The following is a 14,036-nucleotide window of genomic DNA, read 5'->3' as shown; positions in this document are numbered from 1 at the left end:
CACCAAGATGTTTAGAAGTGTGTTTTTGCACTGTATAAATAACCAAAATAAAATATGATTTGCATATACATTTAGACCAGTCTGTAAGGGGCACAGCGCATTTTCTTTTAGATAATACAATATATAAATTATTTTCCCAAAAATCCAGAATGGTTATTACTGTTCTTCCAAGCACCATCAACAGTTACATAATCTAAACAAGGGTTGTTTCTTTCAGGTTATTTTGTGTGTGGGAAAATGAAGAAAAGAACACGTTTAGCACTCGATTGTTATAATTATATTCTGTCTCCCATGAGCTGGATTTAATTAAACAGATGCTATTATACTGTACTTCATTTTATGGATATAAACCGTCAGTCACGATGTTAGATGAACTCGTTACAATTTGATTTTTCTTTTCTCAAGGAGTTTATATTTGTTTAGATGTCGACAGTAAGTAATCCTTCTAAACAGCGACCTTAACTACAATGCTTGTTACAACATAAGTCAAACACCAGTCGGTATTTCGGTCTATTTTATAATAGTCATGACAGTCCTTTACTCTTGACCCTGAGAAAGCCACATGGCTATAATAAACTGGCAAAGCTCGTGTCTACAATTTTAGACTTGGAAATTACAGAGGATTATTGACTCAAAAGTTAATGAAATTAAAAAATCACAGTACACTCGTATGATTCCATGGAAATCAATTTGTAAAGAGTTAAAATGAGATTTGGAACAAAGGAGAATGTGTTTGAATTCAAGTCCAATACATGCTCCTTTCTTTTTGTCCTAAACAGTTTTTGATTTAGAGTTTTCCAAATCAGTTGGAGCAGTTACGATCATAACGAACATTTACTACAATTATCGGCTGTTTTAATGTGGCATACCCCATCAAACCCACCCATTTCTGGCTTTAGTTTTGATTAGGAACAGGTAAAAGATATACACGCACACGTCAGCCTAGCTCAAATGCAGCAGAGAACTGTCCACTTGATGGACTGATCGATGCAGAGGAGGAGGTTGTGATGGTAGCGGGTGTGAATTGACGATTCATTGCTGATAGGGTGAGCATTGAAAAGAATTGGGCATATGGGACTCAGGACGGTGCAATGTAGCATAGAGGAGGTAGCTGTGCAGCGAAAGTGAACTGCAGTTTTAAGGGGTAGGTCAAAGGTCGGGTGGTCACTGGATATAGCAGAGTCGAGAGAAGGGAACCCACTATATTGATGAAGCTGGGTATGGAGTTGGCAGTATTGAGGGAAAGTGGGTAATGGGTTGAGAATGGAGAGGGTGCCAGTTGGAGAGCAGGCAGCAAGAAGAGGGAAGCTTCAGATGAGGGAGACAATAAGGTTATAGTTTAAATAGTGTCTTTTGTGAGTATACAACACATATACATAATTTTTAAAGAGGAGAAACACAACTTCTAGTTGAAGAACTGACTTTATCAAGTATAAGAGCAGGAACCCCCAACAGCCGTCCTCCTGAAGCTTTGCCTGCCTCTCTCTCCTAGATTCCAACAGGCTGGATTCTAGTAGTAGAAGCTTGAAGTTGCTAGGAGCTGGTTCCCAGTGAAGTAAAACATAACATAGACAGCATGGAATATAACATAAATATTTGCCTTTTCATATATGTACTGGAGAAATATGTTTTTTTATGTGCGTATGACAATGTAAAGACATTCTTTTATCAAACTTTTGCAAGCCATCCTGAATTCAGATCTCTAATGGAAATCCTATTTTTTTTCAGGTGAAACTAAATTTTGGAGAAGGTGAAAAAGTGCTGCGCACTGACAAGAAAAAGCAGTTAAATGATCTGGCATGGCATATGCTGGAACTCCATCATGACAACGAAGAAGTTGCGCTCAATGTAGATTCTCAGCAGACGATAAGTGCAAAGATGCCTGGAAAACTCCATACATTTAACATTCAGCATGGGCTGTATGTCGGTGGGAAAGGTACCTTGCATGTTCCGTACGTGAAAGGAGTGCTGAATAACTTCAGAGGATGCATCGAAGATGTTGTATTTAATGAGCATGACATTCTGACATCCTTGAGACCCTACCCTGGATTGAAAAATGTTCATGAAGTGTCTCTGGGGTGTAGCGATGAATTTTTTGCTGATGAACTTGATTCAATAAGTTTTTTCAGTTCAAAGTCCTATATCTCTTTCCCTTTTTGGAACTCAAAAGAAGAACATCTCTTTCAGTTTTCGTTGCAGACAACAGCTGAGCGTGGTCTGCTTCTTTACAGTTCTGGAGACGCCGGGGACTTCATTGCTATGGCAATTGAGAGCGGTCTTATCAAGTCTCACGTTGGGAAAAATGGAACAAAAACTCAGCTTTCTTCCCTCAGGTCTGTCAGTGACAGTAAGTGGCACTCGGTCAAACTCAAATTTACACTAAGACAACTTGAGCTTACAGTGGATGAGGAAACAAGAAAAAGCACGCTTACATCACATAGCAAGCCAGTACTTCTCAAAGGACCTTTCTTTGTAGGTGGAGTGGATGACCGCACGCGCACAGAAGTGATTAAGTTGGGCCTGGGCAAGTTTTCCAGGGGCGGCTCTTTTAAGGGCTGTTTAAAGGATCTGAGAGCTAATTCAGAAAAGAAAGGGTTGAGAAATGTTTTAGTCACAAAGGATATTTCCCCCGGCTGCAGAACAGAAACGGGAACAAGTTCCGCAATAGTAATGATAACGGAAAGGCCCCTTGCAAAAACAGTAGCTCCTACATCTAACATCCCAAGTCCAACAACAAAAGAAAAGGTCAAAAGTAATTTCTTAGTTATGGATAATCTGGTGGTTCTAGAAGGTGGGCGGGCAACACTAGAATCTAAACACATTAAAGTAAATCTGGAATTTAAACAGTTGGGCATTCGTCAGTCTCAGGTAATCTTTAAAGTAATAGAGCAGCCAAGTCAGGGGCAGTTAAAGCTTGATATTGGACCAGAGCAGGAGAAGAACACGTTCACCATGTTAGACCTGTGGCGTGGGAAAGTTTTGTATGTGCACAATGGTTCGGAAGCCCCCTACGATGAATTCACATTTACTATTGTTACGAGCAGTAAGAAACCAATGCCTGCGTACTTACAAGGGAGTGAGCCGTTTGTTTTCAATATCACAATTTCTCCAACGAATGATCCCCCCGAGCTCATCCTCCCAGATGGAAACCTTTTTGTTCTAGTGGAAAACTCTAAGAAGTGCCTCACCTCTGAACTGATAAAAGTTGTTGATGTGGATACAGACCCATCTAGTCTGAGTTTTTCAGTGCTTGGTAATCTTAATGCAGATGCTGGATATTTAGAGAATTCCAGGGAGCCCGGTAATCCAATTAAAACCTTCTCCAATTCAGATTTGGAAGAAGGAAATATTTTTTATGTCCATAATGGAGTCAGGAACTCCAGGCTTGTGCTGAGAGCCAGCGACGGCGAGCTGGTCAGTAACACAGTGGTGCTGCGTATTATGGCTGCGACCCTAGATTATGAAGTGGTTAATAACACCGGCCTGGAGGTGCTCCAAGGGGATTCTGTTTTGATCACCCTAACTAATTTAGCTGTGCAAACTAATGCAGTCAAACAGGAGGTGGAGGTTCGATATGATATCACAGAACCACCAAAGTATGGTCAGATACAAAGACAACATTCAAGTAGTGAGTGGAAGCAAGTACAAACATTCTCACAACGGTCCCTGGAACGCAAGCGTGTTCGATACATTGGTACATTCAAAGAATTGCAGGTGCAGAATGTAACAGATGAGTTTAAATTCAAGGTCAGCATAGGCAGAAAGAGTAGTGAAGAGCTTTTGTTTCCAATATCTGTCAAATGGATAAAGTACCAACTTGTAAACTATGTGCCTCTGGATATGGAAACATTAAAAAGGAAGCCCCTGACCAGTGAGAATCTTTTTACTGTGGCAGAGGGTATAAATATATCTGAAACCGAGCTCTTTTATAGGTTGTTATCTGTCCCCCAAAAAGCCAACCTCTATTTTGACGATATGGTTCTTAAGAAAAATTCTACTTTCAGCCAAAAAAATCTAACTGATCACAAAATTGAATATGAGCTAATGGAGAAACTCCTTGAGGACTCTGAAGACTCTTTCCACTTTTCAATTTTCACAAAATACGCAGAATCAAAGTCCCATAGTTTCAAAGTAATGCTGAAGGCTGATCTAAACACTATCATTATCACCAACAATGGCTTGTTTACGATGGAAGGAGAAGGAAAACTAATAACACAAAATGAACTCTTTGTTCAGACTCTAAATAATAAAAACTTTTATTACAAAGTTAAAAAGAGCCCCCAGCATGGCAAGCTAAAGCTTATCAATTTCTCGGATTCAGTGACCAGTAATGATAACATAACTGCTTTCACCAACCAAGATCTCATTAGCCAGCATGTTATGTATGTCCATGATGACTCTGAGACCCTGTATGATGAGTTCCATGCTGTAGCCTCCACTGAGGCCAAAGAAACTATAGGAAGCAACTTAGACCATGAAGTTATATCTGCAGAATTCATGTTTAATATTTCCATTGAACTCAAGAATGATGAAAAACCAGTACGTATGGTCGATAAAGTATTTCATGTTGTGAAAAATGGAAAGAGATTGTTGACAATGGAGGACCTTTGCTACCACGATTCAGACTCTGACTTTGATGATGGACAGCTGTTGTACACTAGGCGTGGCATCTCCAATGGGGATTTGGTTCTAGTAAATAATACTGCACATAAACTTTACCAATTCAGTCAGAGTGATCTAGAACAGAAGAAGGTCTTGTTTGTACACCATGGTGCCGACTATGGGCGCTTCGTTCTGTTTGTGACGGATGGCAAACATTACACATCCGGTCTTCTTGAAGTCAGCGCTTCTGATCCTTATGTCAGAGTTGTAAACAACACAGGCCTGCTAGTACAGAAAGGGAAGGAAAGAATTCTCTCGACAGCCAACTTTAGTGTCATCACAAATCAAGATATTACGAGTGATAGTGAGATTGTGTATGATATACATATGCCTCCGAAATATGGAATACTCTTTTTAAAAAATGAACCAGTGGATTCATTTACTCATCAAGATTTAAAAGCTGGATATGTTGCCTACAGGCATGATGACAGCAACCACCTTGTTGACAAGATTAACATTTCAGTCAAGCTTAAAGATGTACAGATCGAAGCTAGAGTTAACGTACGCATGTACCTGGAAAGCCATCAGCGCCCACCAAGAGTTTTACATAATAGTAGTCTTCTAGTGGAAGAAGGGAAGCCAGTAAAAATTGACAAGGGACATCTTCAGGTAAGACCTAATCTACAATGTTTAAGTGGGATGTTTAAGTCTTCAAGCACTAACCATTTGTTTGACTCCTGGCTTTACAGAATGGACATTAACTTTTCCCATTTAAATTAGCATCTCATCAGTGCCCACACTAATATTCTGTATAGATAAAGCTTTTTTTTATAAAATGCTTGGCACACCTTACATATGTAGAATGATATTTGTAATAGCTGATGTTTGCCATTATAATTGCCTCAAATCGCTGCCACATGGTCAGATTTTTATTGTGAAACTGCATTGGATGTGTGTGTGTGTGTGTGTGTGTGTGTGTGTGTGTGTGTGTGTGTGTGTGAATTCAGAGACCTGTTCATTTTCATGAATCTTAAGTGTTATGTGCTATATGTATATTGTCTACCTTTTGGGTGGCCTCGTATTTAAACAAGCTCTAATATATAACATACTTCTGCTGCAGTTCTATCTTCTGGCTGAACTTACTTATATTTTTCTGTGTTGTGAAATGTGCTTAATGCTAGTAACTTTGTGACTTTCCATCGGTGCTCAGTGTGCCCTATGAAATGTGTGTGTCTAAAGTGGTCGTATAATGGAACCACGTATGCCATTATCACACATGCCTTTGCAATGCGTCCTTTACAACACACGTGTCTTTACCATGAAACGTTTTTACCACACATTCCTTTACAACGTAAATGTAAGTATTTTGCAGGTAAGTAAAATATATATATATGTGTATTAGTATGTAACCTACTGGCAATTGCCAGTAGGTAGTTATAGGTAAGACCTTGTTTCCATAGGTAGAGTGTTTTTTCTTTAGGCAATAACTTTGGGTATGTTTGACAAATCCTTACGAACGTTTCCGAATTTGTACTACGCCCACTTCAGCTGCTGTCTTGAAAATGTCAGGGTGATCCGTCGGGGAGGGGGGGGTGGGGGGCAAAATGCATTTTCCTATTTCAAATTCCCTTAGGGATTTTAGACCCGACTACAACCCAAACTTCTGAACGGAATTCACCAAATTTGGCAGAAAGGTCACTGTTTCAGAAAGCAACCTTTTTTGTGAATTGGTGTAAATTCGCTCAGTAGTTTTTGAGATATTAAAATAAATACAAATTTGGATATATAGGAATGCAGATCCTCCGAGGATCCGAGAGTCTCCGTGCTGAAATCTGATTAGCTGCCAACACTTCAACCAGCAAGTAATGGCAACCATCCGGGGACTCTGCTTCAACAGAGTCTCACAAAAAAAGTTTACGAAAAAGAAAATGGGGCAGAGTAGGAACCCCCTAACTGTGGTGCTGGGGCCTCCCTTTGACCCCTACAGGGCCATCTAGCACTTTAAAAAAAAAAACTGTTGCAGCGGGAATGCAATGGAACCGCATATCCATGGCAAATTTTGAATAAAACGGAAAAAACCACACATGCGGTCTCCTGCTCTTGTTTACATATGGCCCCCAGCTGGGCCAGGTCCCGTGGGCAAACGGGCATTTAAAAAAAATGTAGGGGGGCACACAGGACCACCACATCCCCAGGGCTAATGTTTATACTTAGCAAGGAACCGCGCAGGGAAAGAGGTGAAAGTTTGCTCTGGCACGCAGGGCGCTGCATTTCCAGCAGCTCTCTTCATGCGAGAGCTGTACTGGCTCCAACAGGAGGCAAGGAGCTGGCTAGGACCGTGGGGGCCTTGAGGCTCGCCTGCAGTCCTAGGGCGAGGAGAAAGAGATAAAAAATTGTGAAAAAGAAGCTAATAAAAGTTCAGAAAGAGGCAGAATAAAGGTACCCAACAAATAGAGCGAGGTAGAATAAAGCTCAGAAATGAGCAGAAAGAGTGAAAATAAATGTCAACAACAAACAGAAAGAGGCAAAACAAAGGTGAGAAACAAATAGAAAGAGGCAGAATAGAGGTCAGAAATTAACAGAAAGAGGCAAAATAGAGGTCAGAAATGAGCAGCGAGAAGCAGAACAAAAGTCAGAAATGAGCAGAAAGAGGTAAAGGTCTGAAAGAGGCAGAATATTGGTCTGAAACGACAAGAAAGAGTCAGAAAAAAGGTCTGCAACAAGTAGAAAGAGGCAAGATAAAGGGGTGAAACGAGCAAAAAGAGGCAGACTAGAGATCCGAAATGGGCAGAAAGTGGGAAAATAAAGGTAAAAAATGAGCGGAAAGAAGCAAAGTAGAGGTCAAACGAGCAGCAAGAGGGAAAATAAAGATCAGAGAGGAGCAAAATAAAAACCAGCAATTAGCAGAAAGAGGCAAAATAGAGCCCAAAACGAGCACAAGGAGGCAAAAGAAAGGTCAGAAACGAGCAGAAAGAGACAAAATAAAGGTCAGAAACGACCAGAAGGAATCAAAGTAGACGTCCGTAATGAGCAGAAAGAGGAAAAATAAAGGTAAGAGGCAGAATAAATTTCGCAAACAATCCGAATAAAGGTTAGTAACTAGCAGAAATAGGCACAATAAAGATCAGAAATGAGCAGAAAGAGTGAAAATAAACGTCAGCAATGAGCCGACAGAGGCAAAATAAAGGTGTGAAACAAATAGAGGCAGAATAGAGGTCAGAAATCAGCAGAACGAGGCAAAATAGACGTCAGAAAAGGCAGAATAAGGGCCTGAAATGAGCAGAAAGAGGCATAGTAAAGGTCAGCAACAAGCAGAAAGAGGCAAGATAAGGGTGAGAAATGAGCAGAAAGAGGCAGACTAGACAGAGGTCCGAAACGAGCAGAAAGGGGGAAAATAAAGGTAAAAAATTAGCAGAAATGCAAAATAGAGGTCAGAAACTTGTAGCAAGAGGAAAATAAAGATCAGATAGAGGCAAAATAAAGAACGGCAATGAGCAGAAAGGGGCAAAATAGAGATCCGAAACTAGCAGAAAGGGTTAAAATAAAAATCAGAAAAGAGCTGAAAGAAGCAAAATAAAGGTCAGAAACGAGCACAGAGGCAAAATGAAGGTCAGAAATTAGCAGAAAGAGAAAAAATAAAGGTCCGTAATGAGCGGGAAGAGGCAAAATAAAGGTCAGAAGTGAGCACTCTGGTCCTCATGCATTAACTCTCAGAACAACTCAGACACTCTGTGTCACTCACAGACCCATTCAAACCCTCATTAACCCAATCTCTGACCTACTCAGAGACTCTCAAACCCACTCTCAGACCTACTCAGAGACTCATGCACCAACTCACAGAACCACTCCGAGATTCTCCCACCCACTCACAGACCCACTCAGACACTCATCCACCCACTCAGACACTCATCCACCAACTCACTCACTCTCAAAGGTCACAAGTTACAGTTCGGAAATAACATTTTAAAAGACTTAGGAATTCACTGGAAAAAAACAAAGGTTAAATGGACATTATATTTAGGCTCCGATTTCATTTGTACAAAACCAAAGAACCTCAGCAATTATAGTTACCTGACCTAAGTATAATTTACTCCCCGCAATGCACTGCTTATGACTTCACATATTACATCACTCATGGTATGGTCATTGACATCAGTGATGACATCACTAATGAACTCATCCACACAACCACTCACCCCTAGAAATACACAAACAACCACCCACCCACTCACTCGTGCAGGCTCTCACACAACCAGTCACTCACCCATACTACTACTCACACACCCACCCACCCACTCCACCTACTTACTCTTACAGATACTAACGCGTATTCAGTCCCCTAAACACTAACTGAGACACACATGGTCTCCCATAGAGCCTCTCTCACAATCACTTACCCATACAGGCTTTCACACACCTCACACACCCACCCACTCACACACCCACCCACCACCCCACTCGCACACCCACCCATCCATACACCCACTTATACACCCATTCATGCACCCATACAGCAACTCATGTACCCTCAGTCACCCATACAGCCACACAAGCACCTGCCCACTCTCCCATAGTCACTCATGCACTCGCTCATTCACCATTTACAGCCACTCACACACCTCTTGCTCACCCATGAATGAATGAATGAGGAAGCACTTGTTAAGCGTATGGTTACCCGAGGGCATCCCAGAGCTAATACAGCCACTCATGCATCATCTCATTCACTATTTACAACCACTTACCTACTAACTCACCCATACAGCCACTTGCACAGCCACTCACTTACTCATACAGCCACTGACAGCCATTCACTCGCCCATACAAAACTCACACAGTCACTTAATCATCTATACAGTCCATCACACGCCCACTCACTCAGCCAAACAGACACTCACTCAGCCATACAGACACTCACACAGTCACTTACTTACCGTACAGCTACTCTCACAACCACTCACACACTGAGATACACAGTTACCCAGACCCTCACATAATCTATGTTTTAATATAGAATCACTCATTAGTAGTACACAAAGTAAACTAATCTAACTTTTGTGCCACCTTAGTATATCTGTTTAACACTCAGAAACTTTTAGAAAGCGCTTGCAATCACTGGATGATGTCATCAGTGATGTCCCTGACCATGTCATAATGGATGTAGTATTTGAGGTCATAAGCAGTGCATTGCTTGGGTGTAAGTTGTAGTTGGCTCCGGTAACTACAACTGATGAATTTCTGTGGGTTTGCACGAGTGGAATCTGAGCCTAACTACAATGTCCATGTAACCTTTGGCCTTCGCCAGTAGGAGATATTTATCTGTACCTATATCTGTATATATATATAGATAGATAGATAGATAGATGGAGGTTTTTGTTTTGCCAGTAACATTGGTGCCACTTGACAAATCTTTATAACATTTTCACAATATTTCCCTTTTTTGGTACAGCTGCTGTGTTGAAAGTTTTGGGGTGATTTGGCAAGCGGAAGTCGAGGAAAAAAAGAGGGTCCCAAAACACATTTTCTCTGTGTTGTGTATGGGGATTTTTCATTTTTTGAACATGACTACAGCCCGAACCGCTGAACAGAATTACACCGAATTTGGCAGAAAACTGGATGTTCATTCAGAAGGCGTGATTTTTGTAATTTGGTGTAAATCCGTTAAGTAGTTTCACAGATATTTAGGTTTAAAAAATGTAGATCTCTGTGAGCCCAAAATCCTACTTAAATTTGATTGGCTGCCAACACTTCAACCAGGAAGTGTTGACAGCCATCTTGGGACCAATATATATGATAGCATCATATTGAAATGTATTGTAGTGAATGGCAGGTTTTGAGGGTCACAAAAAGTAGAATGTGTAAAGGGTGATAACAGATTTTAGTTACACTATACATCATTTGTACCATACTATGTTTACAAATTGTGGTGTGTTCTAAGGTGATTTAAACTGTGGAAAAGCCTTTGGCTGGGAATAATAGAATCATATTAGAGAGCAAGCTGTTTATTCATCATTTCCCCATAGATGTTATGGAAGGTGCTCCAGATGCTAAAATAAGAGCATATTTTCTGTAAATTCACACTATCTTTCTCAACCATATGATAATGAAGTCTGTCAGTTGATTCCATTGTGTTCTACTGCAGCCTCCCAGAGTGTTCTGAAGAACAAATAGAACGCTAACTGTGTTACTTATGACTAAAGTATGGCACACCTGAAGCCATCAAGCAAGTAGAAGGGGTATGCAATTCCTTGGAGAGAAAAAAGAAGGGAAAGAGGCTGGGTCAGTCTAAGACCCTAACCCTATGGTGGAGACCGGGTGTCTCCCAGTTTGGGAAATGGGGCCCTCACACACCTGGCTGGGTGTCAGGCTTCATCATAGTATGCAAGTGAGAAGTGTTCCTGCACACCTTATCTTTTCTAACTTAAAACTCTAATGTATTAGAAAAGGTAAACCAATTTTAATCTCATGTGCGTGCTACCACTTGAAAAGAGAGATATGACCCAACAGTCTCTCTATATGTTAAACAATCTCAAGAGGGCTGAGGAAAACCACAACATAAGTGGAGCACTGCAGGCGGTACTTCTGTACTTTTACTTGCATTAACTTCACCTCACATTAAATTCCGTTCTTTCTCACGCTTTTTAACTTATGGAGAGTGCAGATTCTAAATCCATTCATGTATATTGATATTGTGACATGGGAAATTACAGTGTCTCGTATCAAAATGCCATTGATTGTATTGTAGGTTTCCTGTGGACAATACATCTGGATACTTCCAGTTTCAACGAACTTCCAACATTTATCCCCTGATGAAGGGTTCAGTTTTAGAACCCGAAATGCATTGGGACTTTCTTGCATAAATTTGGAGCTCTCTTTTGAAAAATTTGCTGATTGCATTACATGTTTTTGATTGTGACATTGCACATTTAAGGATTTCTGAATATTCGAAAAACGCATTACAATCAAGTGTATAATGGTTTTTGTTTGAACGATGTAAATTGATGATATATACTGCTTATGGTAAGCAGCAAACACGATGGTATGATAAATTGAAATGCCTTTGAGCAACTGACTCTTTTTTTGATTATTTTGATTAATATATTGAGACAACATTTGTTGTCTAAACGCAGTGCTCCACTTAGGTTGTGGTTTTCCTCAGCCCTTCTGAGAATGCTTCATCATAGGGCATGCTCCTCATCAGGCCGGTGATGCAATGCTTGACAGGCACCCTATGAGGTGCTCTTTATCAGAGATCTTTTTGTCCCAAGCCATCAGGTGCAGTGTGGGTATAGGGCCTTGTGGTGTAGATGTGGGTGAAAGGGGGGTGGGAATTCTGCAGAAAGGGCTAAAATGAGGCTCAGTGGTGCTCCAAATTCAATTTAATCAGCAAGCCCACCTGAAGCCATGTTGATTGACTCAAACTGATAAAAGTTAAAACATTTAATTTAGAAAGGAACAAAATGAGGGGGTTCAGTTTGTCATAGAAATTATAGTTAGTGCTGTAGAAATCAAAATTAGGACACATTTTAAGTGAGTTCTCAAATATCTTCCTTTTCTATTTCATTAAACCATACATTCTGACATGCAGACTGAAGCGTGCACTTTCAACAACAGCAGCAGACTGCCACTTAACTCCCTGGTGATCAGCAGTTTTACTAGTGTTCTAATGAGGAACTAGAGTGCTAACATTCTGAATTTATGCCAAAGGCGTGGCACATATGAGCGCCAGTTTAATGGAATCAAAGTAGAAAAAACTGAAAGCATTTTCTACGGAGGATATTGCAGTAAATGATGAAATTAGGGAACTTCATAATAAATAAGGCTCCCAAGATGGCCACTGTAGAAAAAATAACCCCATATATAGCACTAATATAACCCACATGTAGCCCAAGGGTAGCCCAATGACAGTAGTGTGCAAAATACTTTGCAGTTTTATATAGCTCAGATTTGACCCAAGGGTATAGGAGTGCTTTACATGAGCTTCAATTACATTACACAAGGACACATTCATTTTAGTTTTAGGCATGTGATTTGCCCAGAATCACAGGATGTCGAGCTGGCGCTGAAACTCAAACCTGGTTCCCCAGTTGCAAAGTCAGCAGCACTGGCTGTAACGCCATAACTTCTCCCTTAAGTGTAGCATATAATCAAGTGATCAACTGGATTAAAAAACATAACGTTAGCAAATTATTTGAAAGTCCTTTGTTGCTATTCGAGAACTCAGAAAATGTGTCCTCATTTTAGTTGTTCACAGCACCAACCATAATTTCTATGGGAATAAGACCCTCTCATGGAGGAGGGTGCAGAGGCAACAAGTTGACCACTCTGTGAAGGTGGGAGGGGCAGTGGCAGCACAACGGACCATGGAGGGCAGGGAAAAGGGGGTAGGGGTAACCAACCAACCATGCAGTAAAGGCAAGAGAGGCTGTGGCAATATAAAATACCATTGAGGGCCCTGGCAGTACAACCATACATGCCAACAGACCCAGTTCAGGCAGGAGACTCCCAATGTATTTAAAGCCCAAAAGGCCTTTATTTTATTTGTTTCCTGCCTAAAATCTCCTCTTTTTCAATGCAAGTCAAATGTAGAAAATCAATTCCCAGGTTTTTTCAAAATCTCCCTCTTACCAAGTTCACAATGTTGGCAAGTTTGGTACTTTGGATCACGGAGGGCTGGGGAAATGGGGTAAGGACATGGACTCTGATAAGAAAGGGCAGGAGGGAGATGGGAAGGGGCAAAAAAACTGACCTTGCAGGACAGGGCGTCAGAGGTTGCAGCAGCACAATACATCACACAGGGCAAGCGGGACAGCAGTGCAGCAAACGGACAATGGAAAGCAATAGAGCGGGAACACGGCCATGCACATGGACAACTGAGAGAAGAGAGGAAAGAGGCAAGGGCAGCAAGCTGACCATAGCAGGTAGACCGGGCGGACTATTGCTGCATAACGGACCATGAATGGCAGGTTGGAGGGGGCAGGGGAGCAACAGCGGACCAAACCATGCAGGAGTGAGGGGACAGGGGTCTGCACATGGAAAACTGAGGGCGGGGGGCAAGGTGGAAGGGTAGAAGCAGCAAGCTGACCAATGAGGGCAGATGGGATGGACACCGGAAGCATAACACACCATTGAGTGCAACAGTGAGACTGTAATAGCATACACAGAGACAGTGGAGGGAAGGTGAGAGGGGTCAGAGTCAGCAAGCCGACCACATAGGGCAGGTGGGAAGGGCTGTGGCAGCACAGAAGACCTTACATGGCAAGCTGGATGTTTAGTGGCAGCACAGCGGCCATAGTAGGCAAGAGGGTGGAGGCAGGGGCATGCACAAAAGAACATGGAGGACAGAAAGGACTGGACAAAGACAAAAGAGGGCATGTGAAGGGACTTCACAACAGGCCATGCAGGGCAGGATGGAGGAGCAGGTGCAGCACAACTGA

The 14,036-nt window shown here is 41.5% G+C and overlaps 1 protein-coding gene across 1 annotated transcript in view; it reads left to right on the top strand.

Moving 5' to 3' along the window:
* The window catches only part of LOC144818040 (chondroitin sulfate proteoglycan 4-like), a 538,246-nt gene that overhangs the window by 123,950 nt on the left and 400,260 nt on the right, over nt 1-14,036 (top strand). The window contains exon 3 of the mRNA XM_078675076.1: nt 1,729-5,271. Coding sequence (XP_078531202.1) covers nt 1,729-5,271 — 3,543 coding nt within the window. The remainder of the gene's footprint in view (nt 1-1,728; nt 5,272-14,036) is intronic.

The sequence above is a fragment of the Lissotriton helveticus genome, chromosome 2_1 (genome assembly GCF_964261635.1).
Source record: "Lissotriton helveticus chromosome 2_1, aLisHel1.1, whole genome shotgun sequence".
In the NCBI taxonomy this organism is placed as follows: domain Eukaryota; kingdom Metazoa; phylum Chordata; class Amphibia; order Caudata; family Salamandridae; genus Lissotriton; species Lissotriton helveticus.
Note: the sequence above shows the minus strand (reverse complement) of the source record. Positions and strands in the feature narration are given on the sequence as shown.